The 15,109-nt window shown below is 42.4% G+C and overlaps 1 protein-coding gene across 2 annotated transcripts in view; it reads left to right on the top strand.

Moving 5' to 3' along the window:
• Window positions 1–8,372: 8,372 nt before the first annotated feature.
• Window positions 8,373–15,109, top strand: part of uts2r (urotensin 2 receptor) — a 49,804-nt gene continuing 43,067 nt past the window's right edge. The window contains exons 1-2 of one of the 2 annotated variants that reach the window (XM_004086803.5): window positions 8,373–8,620; window positions 11,976–12,691. In XM_004086803.5, the coding sequence (XP_004086851.1) occupies window positions 8,455–8,620; window positions 11,976–12,691 (882 nt within the window). In that variant the 5' untranslated portion in view covers window positions 8,373–8,454. Of the gene's footprint in view, window positions 8,621–9,789; window positions 10,241–11,975; window positions 12,692–15,109 lie in introns of those variants that run through there. The other variant, XM_011473482.4, reaches the window with a different exon arrangement.

Raw genomic sequence — 15,109 nt, 5'->3', positions numbered from 1 at the left:
CTGTCATAAAACAGCTTTGCAAAATCTCCAATTAACAAACAGTCTGCCAGCGCAGCAGCATCTGTCTGAGGTCTGGGAGGATGATTAGTGCATCAGATGCTCAGATTGACCGGGACAAGCCTGCTTTTCACAGTTCCGCTCTCGGAAATCTGATCTACTGGAAAGCAGAGTTTGAGAAAAGGAAACAGTGTGATGACACTCGGGGCTGGAGATAACGAGGTTTCGTCTTGGGTGTTAAACCTAAATGGACTCAGTCTCGGCCAGGCCTTCATTATTCAGAGAGATGCGCTTCACTCTGCTTTGGATCCTCTTTGGGAAACTGGCGAGTGCAAAGCGCAGCTCACGACTGCAGGATAAGTCAGAAAGCAGAAAGGACAAAAGACATTTATGGGAGAGAGAGACCGAACATTCCTGACATCAGAAGGAGATCCAGTGAGATAAGAGGGATAGGTATGATGGTGATAGATCAGCTGCTTTTCTACGTTTGTTTTATTTCTTAAATCACAAAGGAACCAACCTAAAGCCGCATTAGAAAAACGGGCATTTCCAGCTGTGATTGTTCTCTTCATGCCCATCAGAGTAGATGCTGGTTCTTGTTGGTCGTCTTTGAAATCAACATAAAGAAAATGCTGCTCTGAGGGGATCTGTAAAAACCAACAGGATGGACAAAGCAGTGATAATCCATCTGAAACTGCTGGACAAACACAGCTGATTTGCTGATTCCCCAGAGAAATATCCATGAAGCCCCAGGATATATGGTCTGCTTTGTTTTCTTTTACATAACGGGGGGGGGGGCTATAGAAGATTTGAAAACTCACAGGACACCGGCAACATCGTGGGACTTTAACTTTACTTGGGGGCTGGATCATTTTGAAATCAGAAGAATTTACAGAAATTCAACTTTGGTTAGTTTTCTGAAAAGAATTCTCAGATTCTAATCATTGAAAGCTGAATTTCACTTCACTCATTAATGGTGTCACCATGACTGTGATAATGTTCTCCTCGATTACCTCCACTCTGACGGAGCTGTGACTTGACTCCCCAAAGCAGCCTATGGGAGGCTTTGGTACGACCCAGTCATGTGTGACTGTGTCTGAGAACTGATGTCATCCAGAGAAAATGGTTTACTTTTGGCTCCAACCAAATGAAGTAAATTCAGTCGCCATTTCTTGCGATATGTTCATCCATGTTGGAACCAGAAGTCGTCAGCAAGCACTGATTAGTCCAAGTGGGTCGCAGTTTCTGTGGCAACCACTCTCACCAATCAGGAGTGAGCTTGTTGGGGGGGCTACACCCCTACCACTTGAAATCTGTCAAATGTGGACGTAAGAGGCCAGCTGGCTCCACCCACTTTAATTGAGCCATCTGATTGGTCAGTTTATAACTTGAACTACATAAAAATATCATAAAAAATAAAGAATTATCAAAAAATATTACAAAAAAGATAGCTCTGACCAACAGAATGACTGAGTAACAGGTGTTTATAGAAGTCAACGGAATTATGGCTTCTTGGAACTACTTCCTGTTTGGAACAGCAGGGGGGCGGGGTCACTCAGTCCAGTTCTTACATACAGTACAGTAAATGATTTGAACCCATGACTTTACATTCTCAAACTGGACACTCCACTACTGTGCCATTTAGCATAATAACAGACGGGGACTCATGCATTAGAAGTCGGTCCTGCTGTCACAGAGTCCCGCCTCCATGCAGGACGCCACATCACTTCAAGCTTTTCTGATGCATTTAAAAACTTTTATGGGACTTGAACCCTGTGCCCCCACCCTCTAGACACATTAGTCATGAACACTGTCCCAAAATTCTGTAATGATGATTATCATCCCCAGAGAAGCAAAACATATTATTGTTTCTGTGGATTAATGGTCTGGATAGCAGCCCTTTGACTAAAAATGGTGGATTTCCAAAAGTTTCCGTTTACCATGGGAGTCATGGCTTCACATAATCCAGGGGTCAACCAGCCCACGATCCTTCAGACATTAGTCAGATCCCAGTGAAGTTATGTGGTGACCTCACAAAGGCCTTCAGGACGAAGAGGAGGAGGAGGAGGAGGTGGTGTTTCAGTGTTAATCCAGCTTGTTTCGTCCACTGAAACCAAAACCCAAATGTCAGGGAAAATCTAAAGGAAGCTTTAAGGAATTATGAGATGGACACAGGACACAGGGCTTTGGCTGCAAAGTGTTAAATTGGGATATTTTCACATTTTTGCACAACATGTGAAAAGAAAACTTTAGTTTGAACAATTTTCACATAATTTCACAAACACGGCTTAAGTCTACAATCACAACTGAGGTTTTGTTGACCTTTGAAATTTCCAGAAAGAAGAAAGAAAAAAAAAAGCACTTTTAGTTCATTCTGCAGTTGGCAGATTTTAAATGACGTTAGCATGGCGAGCTCGCAGCGTGGCGATTTTCTGTTGCCTGCACATTTTGAAGATTAAGATCAACTTTATTAATCCCCGTTGGGAAATTCACTACTTACTGGAATGTTGTGATAAGTTAATAAATGAATCGTTGACTTAAGCTGAATGAAACGCTATAACAGACAATATGAACATGTTAGGAATGTGGGCGTGGTTATCCGACGATCAAGAAATAAAATGGTTGCTATGGAGATAAAACCAACAGAAAAGGAGCCTTTTTATTTTATCTTTTTTATGGGGGAGAGTGAGGGGAGGGGAGCAGCCGTTCAGCCAATGAGGGCAGTTCAAAAGGGGTAATAGAGGCGGGGTCCAGGGTGGAAAGTGCCTGTGAGCCATTGAACGCCGTTTGCAGCTTTAATTTCATTTTCTGTTGTGTTCTTCAACAGCTGTAGAGCTGAGTAATACGTGTATTTATCCTGGGAACAGGAGGTTTTTGGAGCATCCTGAAAATCAATAAGATCATGAGCATTGAAGAAGATGAGGATCATAGAGGTGTGATGGCTTTACAGATGGGAATTGGGCTCCATTCTCTCTATTTTCCCTTGTATTCAGAAAATGGCTGGTTAGTTTCTTCACTTTTATTGCGTTATTCTTTAACCATCTGTTGTGTCGCCCCAGATAGCTTAGGTTGTCAGGAGCTGAAGGTGTTTGATTCTTTTGAGATTCCCCGATAAATTGAAGGCCCGCTATTGGCTGTGACGATGTCGGATGAAACAAGCAGAACTGATGGATAAAAATTGGAAAAAGCATTTTCTGGTGTCTGCGATCTGCCTTTCACACATTTCTCTGTTCAGTGGAGCTTCGTGGTGTCATTTCAGTAGAAACCAGGGAAACGGGGGCTGCAGATGAGCTGTGGACACACCGCTGGACCGCAGAGTCTTTGGAGTCTCAACAGCTGTGGTTTCTGCACAGACTCTGCAGTGACGGTTCTAGTGTTTAAATTCATATTTTCATCCAATATTTAAAACAAAACAATGGGATTTTCCAATACTGAAACTTGTGTTTGAGACCTCAACTAATATGTGTTTTTTATCAAAGGGAGCAGATGTTTTACCTTTGTGTTTAGTTTTTTGTTTTTTTTAGAAATCTTTGTATTATGAGAAAATGGACTAATTTACCTGTTTTTTTCTCCTGTCTGATTATCAGAAACTATTTCCTGAATACTGAGACAGAAATGTGTTTTTTTTTAAATCACAAAGCTGAATGGAAACCCCAACTTTGATTGAACTTGGCTCGTTTGAAACCATCAGGAAAGACTTGAACTTCCTGTTTGAAGGAGGTTTTAAACTCAAATCAGCTGTAGCAACAGCAGGTTACCGGGTAACCACTAAACTCTGTTCATTCCAGCACAAAACAACCTAATGTGACCATCAGAAAACGTCTGTTTCAATACCTTTACGACAGGTTTTGAAGGTGAACTTTTATGAATTTGTGTTGATTTTATGTGAGAGGTCCATTTCTGGTAAGTCCATCATATTTAGCCAAGATGGCAACAACCATAGAGCTGAAAGACCGGATTCAAATCAGCTCAGTTCAAATATACATACAGTGTCCGCTCGTCTGGCGTCACACTTCCGTTGTAAATCTAACCTGCGACAGCAAAATCTGCTAAATAGTCATCTTTATGTTTTACAATATTTCCTATCCTCATTCCCACTGAGCGGTAAGGTATGGTCTGGTTTAGAGCGGTCCAGGTCGTTCAGGCGGGCAACAACAACAACGGAAGTCATCCAGCAGCTCCTGTTTCCGCTTGGCTTTTGGTTCTTCATAAATACAAAGCATTTCATGTTGTTTGAGAGACGATCGTGGGCGGCGAAGAAAAATACAGTCGCTTTCCTGGCGCTTTCTTATTTCCTGATTACCTTCAGCCAATCATCGGGGTTCAACAGTAGCTCCGCCCCAACCAGTCCGTTCCTTTTTTCTATGGACTACAACCAACGGGGGCTCAAAAATAATACAGCTCGGTCTGGCTTAGTGGCTCCGTTTTATAAAGGCAAAGATCAAAACACCAGACTGGACTGGATTGTACTGTACCACTCAAAGGAAAGGAGGCCTAATTGTTTCAAGGCTGTAAAATTCCTCACTGCACACTTTCTACACTTTTCTCTCTTAAACTCAAAGTTCAAACTTTTGTAGAAAAATACGTCCAGAATTACAGAACTAAAAAAAAGATCTATTCGCGATCGGAGGTTTATGTAAAAGATTCTACAAAGGAAACGAGTCACGAAGGAGATTGATTGACAAGGTCCACAACCAATCAGGACGCAGAACACAATGTACTGCAAAAAGAAAGCTTGGAAAATTGCACACAAAGACAAAAAAAAATATTCAGAAAAACTGCTGGACTGAGAAAGATGAACCTCATTATAGAGAGGGAATACCAGAATACTGCACTTAAACTGAATTACAACAATTTGGGAAATTTCTATGAAAACTAATTAACTAATTACTGAACTTTTACTAAATCTGAAACGATAATTTTTGTGTAATTTGTCGTGTAATGAAAATATTCAGGAAATGTTTTGTTCAGAATCAATATTTTATTTATCCCAGGTGGAAATTACATAATTAATAATACTAATAACAATACTTCACACTGAGTGAGGCTCAGTGCAGTGTTTAATTAGACGAAGTGATTGCAAATGAAAGTCAGGTGTGAGGCATCCAGGAAGTGTGCGCTGGGGTTGCTGGGAGATGAAGTGCATTCAGAACTCTGGAGACGGTTCCCGCTGTAGACCAGAGGGGGGGACAGAGTTCTGGCTTCTGACACCACCCTTGATTCATTTACGTCTCACATTTCTCCTATATTTGTCTTTTCTTTTTTTTTTTTTTTTTTCCCCCAGATCTTCGTTTAATGATGAATCTTGAGCAGACATCAGCTTCGGTGACATTCATCCTTTGAATAAAACATGTTTGGTGCATCCATATCGCCACATTTCAAACAGAATTTCATGTCGTTATGAACTAATATTCATGTTTTCTGACTTTTCAAGATCACTTTGGTCATTTTTTTAAGAAGATCAATAAAGGTGGCCTTTAAATAATGATGTTTTGTGAGTTAAACAAGCACAGAGACAGCACATTTCCTAGTAAAACATCCACTGCCATCTCTTCTCACTAAATGTGCTCGTTGCCCTCTCTCTGTCCTTTCCCATGTGTCACTGTGGGCGCAATTAAGTGTGGAAACGACTCCTGGAACTGGAAATATCTGCAACAGTCTGCTGCGTTTCCTCATCCATCGTGAGCTCAGCCTGACTGTAGTAGACGTACATTAGTGCTCCTTAACCTCCTTCCAGGATGCCTCACATTTCACCAGGGTGACCTTTCAAACACTCAAAGCCAGCGTGCACACGGACTCCCACTGCGGCGGGATCCGGCCCGCGGTACGACCTCATCCTCCTGCTGGGAGGCCTCAGTCGCCGTCAAGCCTCAGAGCGGGGGGGTTGTGCAATAGTGGATTGTTTTTTTGCCATCACCTTTGAGTGGCAGCTCCCCCTGACATGTTTACGTGCAGTCAGATCTGCGCTGGTCTGATGGCAATTTGTGTCCGTTTGACTCCATCATAAAGGCAATTCTGTGCCGCCAGGCGGATTTATAGCACTCTCATTCATCAGTGTCATTTTTCCATCCCCCATTTATCATTTCACTCCTGCCTCCAATATGCACCTCCAGCTTCATGATTCATTGTGGATTTAGGAAAAATGAGTTTATGAGCAGTTGGAGAGTTTGACAACACGGACAAACGTGTGGGGTGAACCGATCCAACCCTGGAACACGGAGGCAGCAGGTCCGACAAGGAATTCCCCAAAAACGGTTGCAGCAGCAGGAGGTTTCAGCCGATTCAAATGTTTATGCTTCAGAGGGCGACCAAGTCACAAGAAGTCTCAAGTCTTTGTCCTCAGGTCCTGAGTCAAACTAGTCCCAAGTCTAAGCAGGCAATTCCTAATTCAAAACCAACAGGTCCCAAGTCAAGGCAAGTCAAAGCACTCAAGTCCCAAGTCAAAGCAGGCAAGTCCCAAGTCAAGATCAAAAAGTCCCAATTCAAGACCAACAAGTCCCAAGTCAAAACAAGTCAAAGCAGGCAAGTCCCAAGTCAAAGTATGCAGGTCCCAAGTCAAGACCGAAAAGTCCCAAGTCAAGCCAAGTCAAAGCAGGCAAGTCCCAAGTCAAAGTATGCAGGTCCCAAGTCAAGACCGAAAAGTCCCAATTCAAGACCAACAAGTCCCAAGTCAAGACAAGTCAAAGCAGGCAAGTCCCAAGTCAAGACCGAAAGGTTCCAATTCAAGACCAACAAGTCCCAAGTCAAGACAAGTCAAAGCAGGCAAGTCCCAAGTCAAGACCGAAAGGTTCCAATTCAAGACCAACAAGTCCCAAGTCAAGACAAGTCAAAGCACGCAAGTCCCAAGTCAAAGCAGGCAAGTCCCAAGTCAAAGCAGGCAAGTCCCAAGTCAAAGTATGCAGGTCCCAAGTCAAGACCAACAAGTCCCAAGTCAAGACTGACAGGTCTCTATTCAAGTCCAAGTACTACTTTCGAGTCCCTTCGAAAGTAGTACTTTCGAAGGGACTCGAAAGTACTACTTTCAAGCAAGAATATTTGTTTATTTTGTACAGTTAAGACTCACAGTTTCAATACGGATTAAAATCTTTTTTTTCCAGATGTATATCAGACTTGATTTGTGTTTTATTCCCAAATGTGTATTCCCTTTTATTTTTAACGAGTCAATTTTATTTTAATTAAATCTAACTGCATTTTTATTTCCAAAAGTTGAATGACTAATATTTAAAGTTTAATTATTGCTAAATTATTATTTGTTAAGTTTGATTGTAAAACTTTGAATGTGACTGAATTCTGGGTTCCATGTGTTTGTGTTTATTAAGAAGCTCAACAGAAACTGAAACTTTCTAAAGAGTATTAAAGAAGGAAAACTACTTTAATACTGCTGCACAAATATGTTGGTAAAGAGATTAAAAAACCATGTTTGTTAACAGAATGTCCCATCAGGCTGTTTTCCCGTTACTTTGCTGTGATTTGAAGCCTCAGGGGAGGATCTACAAGCTCTTATGAAACTTGCGTCTGAAATGTTTCCTTCTCACAGGGATGTCAGACAGAAAAATGCAGAAAGAGGTTCACTAAATTGCTTTCATTAAGTTTGCTATGTTTTTGTAACACAGATCATTTGTTATTGGGACTCTGAACAATCTTCCACTAGAGGTTTCTAAAGTGGTACTAAAGACAAATCCCTTTTCATCTGATTTTTCCCTCTCTTCATAATCTGCATTAGCTTCCATTTCTCTTCATCGGTGGAGGTTCTGCACAGAAATGTGGCGTGTAGTCCGGCATTCCTTCTGTATGCACTGTACTCGGCCAATAAATCTGATTCTGCCTCTGCTTTCAGTCGTGCCGCCTCTTTTCTCCTCTCAGTGTCTGATTGAGTCCATTGAGCATCCGTCTCTGCAGGCGCAGAGAAAAGCCGGCCCGTCCTTTTCACACGTGACAGGAGGACAATGAGTCCACGCTTTGGCTGTCGGTCCTCGAGCTTTGACTTTTGGGTTTTCTTCATTTGATTGTGGGATTCATGAGAACAAACGTGGACAGTTGAGGCTTTCCAAACTTTGAGGCACAAAAAAGCATGTCCTGCATCTCACAGAGAAAATACAGACTTAGGAGTGAAAATGCAATCAGCAAGCCTGCATATTCCCAAAGAAAGTGGACTGAATGGAATGGTTTAACTTTGAAATGGTGTCATTCCCTGTCTATAACGCAACACTTCCAAAATAAATCAACTTTGACAAGTTTTACTTCATTTAAAAATCAATTCAAAGTCCCACTCCGACTATCCTGAGATCTAGTTCACTAAAGTTCATAGTGTCTGTATTTTCTGAGGCGGAGTCACCTGGAGTCACATTATGGATTGGGAAAAGGCCAAAGTCCTCCGCACTCAGGACAACAAACACCACAGATGGATTATGGAGCCGGTGGAAATCCGAGAGCGAACCCAATCTTCCATGAATCAGGATGAGGGGGCCGTCATGCTCTATCACACCTGGAGCAACATCCTCCAGCAGAAAACAGACATCCAGCTGGACAGATGACTCAGGCCGTATTCATCTATTTTTATATACGTCACATCACTACCATCTGATGGCGACTCAGACGCAAGACAGCCGTCCAAACATGTCAGGTATGTGGAAGAAAACACAACCGTGTCTGATAGAAGAACCCAAGAAGTCAGTTATCCTCAGATCCATTTGTAAAGCATTCCTAGTGTTCTTTTAATTAGAAACAACACACTTGTGTCTTTTTCTGGGACAGAATCTGCAGAGTAACAGGAGATCATCAGAAATTCACCCGAGTTGTGGGCGGGACTGTTGGTGTGGAGTAAGCAGCGAGACCATCCATTCACGCTCTCTCACGCTAGCTTACAGCCCCTCACACCCCAAAACCTAACTTTAGCGGTGAAACAAAAATGGCAGCGATATCAGATCTATCCATCCGAACACGTTAGATCCAGATTCCAGCTCAGAGGAGGAAAACAAAGACGCTCATGGATCTATTTGTCTGACAGTGAATGCATCAGAATGGGGCGGAGCAGGGAGCTGGTGGTCTGCCATGGTAACTTGAATGTCACACCTTCAAGCTTTTCAATTGGCATTTTTCCATCTGCTCCTGATTCACCACGATTTGAATTAAGACACTCAGAAATCCTCTTAATTTTAATTCTCTTCATAAATGTCCTCCATCATCAGAGGAATGCTACCAAAAACAAAATAAAAAACACGTTTTTCAGCTTTGGTCATAAAAAGCACTAAAACCCTTTTGTTACTTTTTCTCCCCAGATCCGTTTTCTCTAAAGAGTTCATGTCAGTTACTTTTTTAATGAAGCACTTAAAAATGGAAGATGCCTGGCCAGAAACTTATCAGAAAGGGTTGATAGACTTTCTTGGATCCCACTCTGGTTCCGTTTGTGCGTCTGTGCTGTAGCGTCTGTTGCGTTGTGTTGTAGAAACAACACTCCTCATCCGTGGACGTCTGCCAAGCCTTCAGTGATATAATTGTTCTGCCCCAGATCTCCCTTTCAGATCAGAGGTCTGTCATTTGTCATGGGGTTTGTTATCGCAGACCGTTTGGCTAAATAAAGGGCCAAAGACGGCGTTTCATTTGGATGGTTTGTCCTGCATCACCTTAAGTGATTGCTCTGCTGATAAGTGACATTGACCGTGACACAGTGGGCTCTAAACGATGGAACAAATGAGCGTCTGTCTCTTTACACCTGTGATTGATGTGCTGCATGAGTGAGTGGAAAGCAGCAGGGCTGCTCTGCTGCTGAAGCCCCGGCACATATCAGCTCGTGGCACTCGCTGCATGGAAATAGATGGCAAAGGGGCTGGAGAGCGAGCGCAGCACATTTCCTGCATACCTCTCTCCTGCCTGTTCTCCCCGTCTTCTCCCTCCCACTTCGGAGCGGCTCCTCTCCTCTCTGCTGCTTTTCCTCCTCAAAGACAGGAGCCTCCGTGACCGGCCGTGGAGAACTGCTGTCCTCCCCCATTATCCCTTCATTCATGGTTTCCCTCCTTTTCTGAAGCGTTGATTGGATGTGGATTCGTTGGCCACAGATGTCCCTGCTCAGGTTCTCTGCTTGGATGCCGTCTGCTGCACTTGGGACAGGGTGACGGGAGAAGAACTTAGCAATCATCACAGCTTTCTGGTTGAATCTGCTCATTTAGCTGCTGGGAGACCTGTCACCGATGGAGGGGAGTTTGCTGTAATGGATGACTCATTTCCACTCCTCGGTCAGCTGGAGGTAGATTGTTTTCTCTTCTTTTTGTTTCACCTGCGTTTTCCTCTTTCCAGTCACACTTCAGGGTTTGTGGAGACTTTCGCAGAGTGTCACATTTTTACAGTAGGTGTGAAGTTTGGAGGAGCAAAGCGAGACGAATCGTGGCTGATGAAAGCTCGGCTGAGTTTTGATCCTTCCGCTCCAAAAGGGGAGTCCAGTTAAGAATCTGTCTATTTAATAGAATCCAGACAATCCATGTTTGCACTGAGTCAAAGGGAACTTCAGACACAAAGTGGTTAAAATTGTTTTCCCCAAACTCCAGATGTGCAACCAATTTAGAGGAGGAGACCAGAAAATTAGTGACATACCGTTTGAAATATTAACCAGGTCTAGTTTGTTTTGGATCAATTCCTGTACAAAAGTCTCGTTAAGATGTTTTCTGTCTGGGTCGTGTTTTTAGCTGGAAGCTGAAATCTTCTACACTTTTAGACTTCAGGTGTCTGGTAATCCTCTTGGACTCCAGCAGATCACAGCTGAATCCAACATATAGAGGAGAATGACACCAAAAACCCTTTAATGTAACCTCTTTGTCCTTCATAGGTCATTGACATTCAGTCAAGACCTGGACTGAATTGGATTTTAAAAATCATAATTAGTCCTAGGTCATGAACTGGCACTTTGTTATAAACTGAATTGAGTAAATTAATTGTGTGATTAAACCCAACAGCATGGAGGTCCACATAAATACAAAGAAAAACAAGATACGGTAGTTTGAAAATGGCTTCAAAATGTCCTAAAATATTGATGCAACTCAGTGTAGTAATTTAATGAAAGGTCTTTTCCTCCTAGAATGAGGTCCAAACAACAGGCCATTTAGTCTGACTGTAGTCCAACTGCAGTCCAGCGTTCTCACCATCCATAACAACGTAGAGCTGAAAGTTAATGCCACCCCCAAACAGTAGGTGGCAGTAAACTCAATAAATGGAGGAAGAAATGTTTGTGGACTTTAAAAAAGAAGACGAATAATGGAACCAAAACTGTTTTATATTCTTCACCATTGTAGAGAAAAATGCTGTTTTTTGTCTTTAATACTGCCGCTGTTGCAGACAGACAGAAAATAACATGCTCTTTACACTACTGGAACTCTTAATGTCATTTTGACGGATTCTGGAAGCTGCGGAAACCAGCTTTGCACCAAAATGTAAGACGTTGCTGATGTAAAGCTACTTTTCTTCACTTCAGAATCCGCTGGAATTTCATTAATTGGGCCAAAAGTTAACAAAAATAACAAATCAAAACACAGAAGCTACAGTTGCAGTGTTAAAAGGTTACAGGTCAAGTGATTGATATCATTTATGTTAGAGTATTGTCTTCTGGCTGTGATTAAGCCAGATGGAATCCACTGGACGGTGCTCGAATCACCTATGCTAGTCAGCCTTGGCGGTGTTTGTTTAGTTGTACCCAAGTGCGGAACAGAGCGATCATGCTAGCCCAATATATTTGGGTGTGCTTCATATAACCGTATGGAAAAGGCTCTCACTCTGTAAAGGTTGCCTTTTGTTATGTGTGCTTAAATATTCTCGTCTTTAATTAGTCGCGATTTAGCTCTACAGCTCTCTGAACTCCCTCAAAAGTGGCAAAGCGGAACAGTCACACTTTTTCACGTCGTAAATCCATCGTGGTTTGGGACAAATTTGTTACGTCCGTAATAAATGAGACACTTCAAAAATAAATAACGTTCATGTTTCTTCTCGTTTAGGCATGACAACCATGTCCATGGAGCCTGTGGGAGTCCTGGTGGAGAGAGCCACCAACGCCACCGCGCCGCCTTTGAGCTCGCTTGAGGACTCAGCTGCTACCTTCACCATAGGAACCATCCTCTCCATCATGTGCCTGGTTGGAGTTTCAGGGAACATTTACACGCTGGTGGTCATGTGCCACTCTATGAGGGCTGCAGCCTCTATGTACATCTATATCATAAACCTGGCTATGGCAGACCTGCTGTATCTCCTCACTATCCCCTTCGTGGTCTGCACCCACTTTCTGAAGGGGTGGTACTTTGGGGATGCCGGGTGTCGCATACTCATCAGCATGGACTTCCTGACCATGCATGCTAGCATATTCACGCTGACAATCATGAGCACGGAACGCTACTTCGCAGTCCTCAAACCGCTTGATACAGTCAAGAGGTCTAAAAGCTACAGGAAGGCCATAGCTCTGCTGGTCTGGGCAGCCTCTCTGATTCTCACCCTTCCAATGATCGTAAGCATCCAGCTGATGACAGTGGGCACCAAGGCCATGTGCCACTCCACCTTATCTCCACTCTCCTACAAAGTTTACATCTCCTTCCTGTTTTGCACAAGCATCGTGGCTCCGGGACTGATCATCGGTTTTCTCTACATCCAGCTGGCACGCACCTACTGGATTTCCCAAACAGAAACCTTCAAACAGACCAAGAAACTGCCCAACCAAAAGGTCAGTGAGCCAAAAAAAAATGTAAATGTTAATGCAAACGTTGGTGTCCATGCTATGTACCGTAGTTTTTAATACAATTCTGAATATATGAACACAGGAATTTGACTCTTTAAACCCATAAATCCCTAAGATCAAAGCCTTAGTCACATGCACCCGTATGGGGGGGCTGACCCGAGTGAGTTCTGTGAGTTTTTGGGTTGTCCGGGCCGTAGAGGGTCATAGAGAGAAGCAGCTGCATCTTAAGGGGAGTGCAGGTGTGTCTTGCAGTTCCCTTGAGGTTCGTACCTTATGGGATGTCATGAAAATGGAACATACCATTGTCGCACGTGTGGGAAGTGCATAGTGAAGTATTCGTAAGTTACACGCACTTATGACGTACGGGTGATGTTGTTGTACTGTCTCCGTATGCCACTCTATTCGTTATCAAAACCTTCTCAGAGGAAATGTTACTTCTGGTGGAAAGGTGCTTAGAAAAGCATAAATGTAGATTCCCGTACCAATCGCGTGATAGCGGCTGGTTTCATATCCAGATTTCTCCATTTCACTTCGTTCCAAAGGTGTTCTTTAAGAAAAGCTGCAGTCCCCAGGGTACCAGGACAGTATCAAATGTGTTTTAGTGTAGACCATTCTTAGACCAACATGTTACTGAACGTTTTACGACCGGCTTTAGGAAACTCTTGGATGCTACATTTACTGCTACACTTGTACTTTTGACTATGTCATAATTCTGTACATTTTATACAATTGTCTTCTCATGGAATGAAGTCAAATTTCTCTTTCTCTTCTAAAAATTAGTTTCTTCATGTTTCAACAGATTGTAAGTAGTTAAAGAAAAAACACAATATTTTGAATTTCCAAACCTGTTTACAGTTTTGGCAAGAATTACAAAAAATCTGGGAGCGACTGATGAAAAGATCAATAACCCCCCAAAATCATTTCAAAGACATTGATGAAGGAGTCACTGTGCACAGTTTGTGGTAAAGTGTTTGTCTTCCAGTGTGATCATTGACATACCCTGTGGTGGGACCTCAGCCCACAATAACAGCGTACCAAAGATGGTCGACCGGGCTCCACCCACCTGCCAATTAGACAGCATGTTGTGGATGAAATTGGAATTTTTCTAAATCAGATGAATTGCTCAGAATTGAATTCAAATACTTTTAAAGATTATTGTTGGTTTCTAGCGATTTTAGTGTGTGTGATTCTTGGTTTGATGAGTAAATGGACCAATAGACCACCGAGCTACTTACCTCAGAATCAAACAATCCATCCATCCATCCACCCGTAACACTCAGTATTAAATGAGAGTATTTTAATAAATTCATCAGGGTTCTACTTTCCTTACTGTTTGCATTTGTTTCTTTTTCTCAATTTATACCTAACATCTCCAACACAGAACACAATATGTTTCCCAGGTAATTTGTTATTTTGAATTATCCACACATATCCATACACAACATCACCCTTAGTGGAAACCATCACTCAAATACACCCAGTCTTTATATTATTTACACTCCGTTCTTTAAAGTTTCTTTGGCGTCCTTAGTCTCTCAGGACAAAGCAATCTAAAGATTTGTTTGGCCTGTGACGCTCCGTCCACGTTCCGATGGACAACGGCTTCTTACCAGAAGTTGATTCAGGTATAGTAATACTTGCCAAGAAAAGGGAAAACCTTTTGAAGAGTTGCAGAAACTTCCGGTATATCCTTCAACTTTTCTCCAGAGAAACATCCTTTGTGCCTTAATCCATCCTTGATAGCATCACACAGAAAGATTGTTTCTCTCCTCTATCAGCTGTAATCAGCCACACACCTGAGAGACCGGAAGTCACCGGCAGGAAGTCTCTTTGCCGCCATATTTGTAGTTCACAAAATACACTATTATTTACAACATGAACGTAGTCTAAACACAAATGAAATCAAACTATTATATTGTGCTCAAATGGTGACAAAAAATGAAAAACTAGACCATTAATACTCCTGGATAATTTAAAAAGTTATGTCTAGTTTTCCAACAGTAAAATCACAATCCTAAATATTATATGGCAATGCTACATATTAATCCATCCATACCTTCATCCATCCATCCATCCATCCATCCATACTTTCATCCATCCATCCATATATCCATCCATCCATATATCCATCCATCCATCCCTCTATCTGTCCATCCATATATCCATCCATCCATCCATCCATCCATCCATCCATCCATCCATCCATCCATCCATCCATCCATCCATCCATATATCCATCCATCCATATATCCATCCATCCATCCCTCTATCAATCCATCCATCCATATATCCATCCATCCATCCATCAATATATCCATCCATCCATCCATCCATCCATCCATCCATATATCCATCCATCCATCCCTCTATCCATCCATCCTTCTATCCATTCATCCATCCATC

Source organism: Oryzias latipes, chromosome 19 (assembly GCF_053564925.1).
Source record: "Oryzias latipes strain Hd-rR chromosome 19, Olatipes_Hd-rR_3.1".
Classification (NCBI taxonomy): domain Eukaryota; kingdom Metazoa; phylum Chordata; class Actinopteri; order Beloniformes; family Adrianichthyidae; genus Oryzias; species Oryzias latipes.
This window is presented reverse-complemented; position numbering and strand designations above follow the sequence as displayed.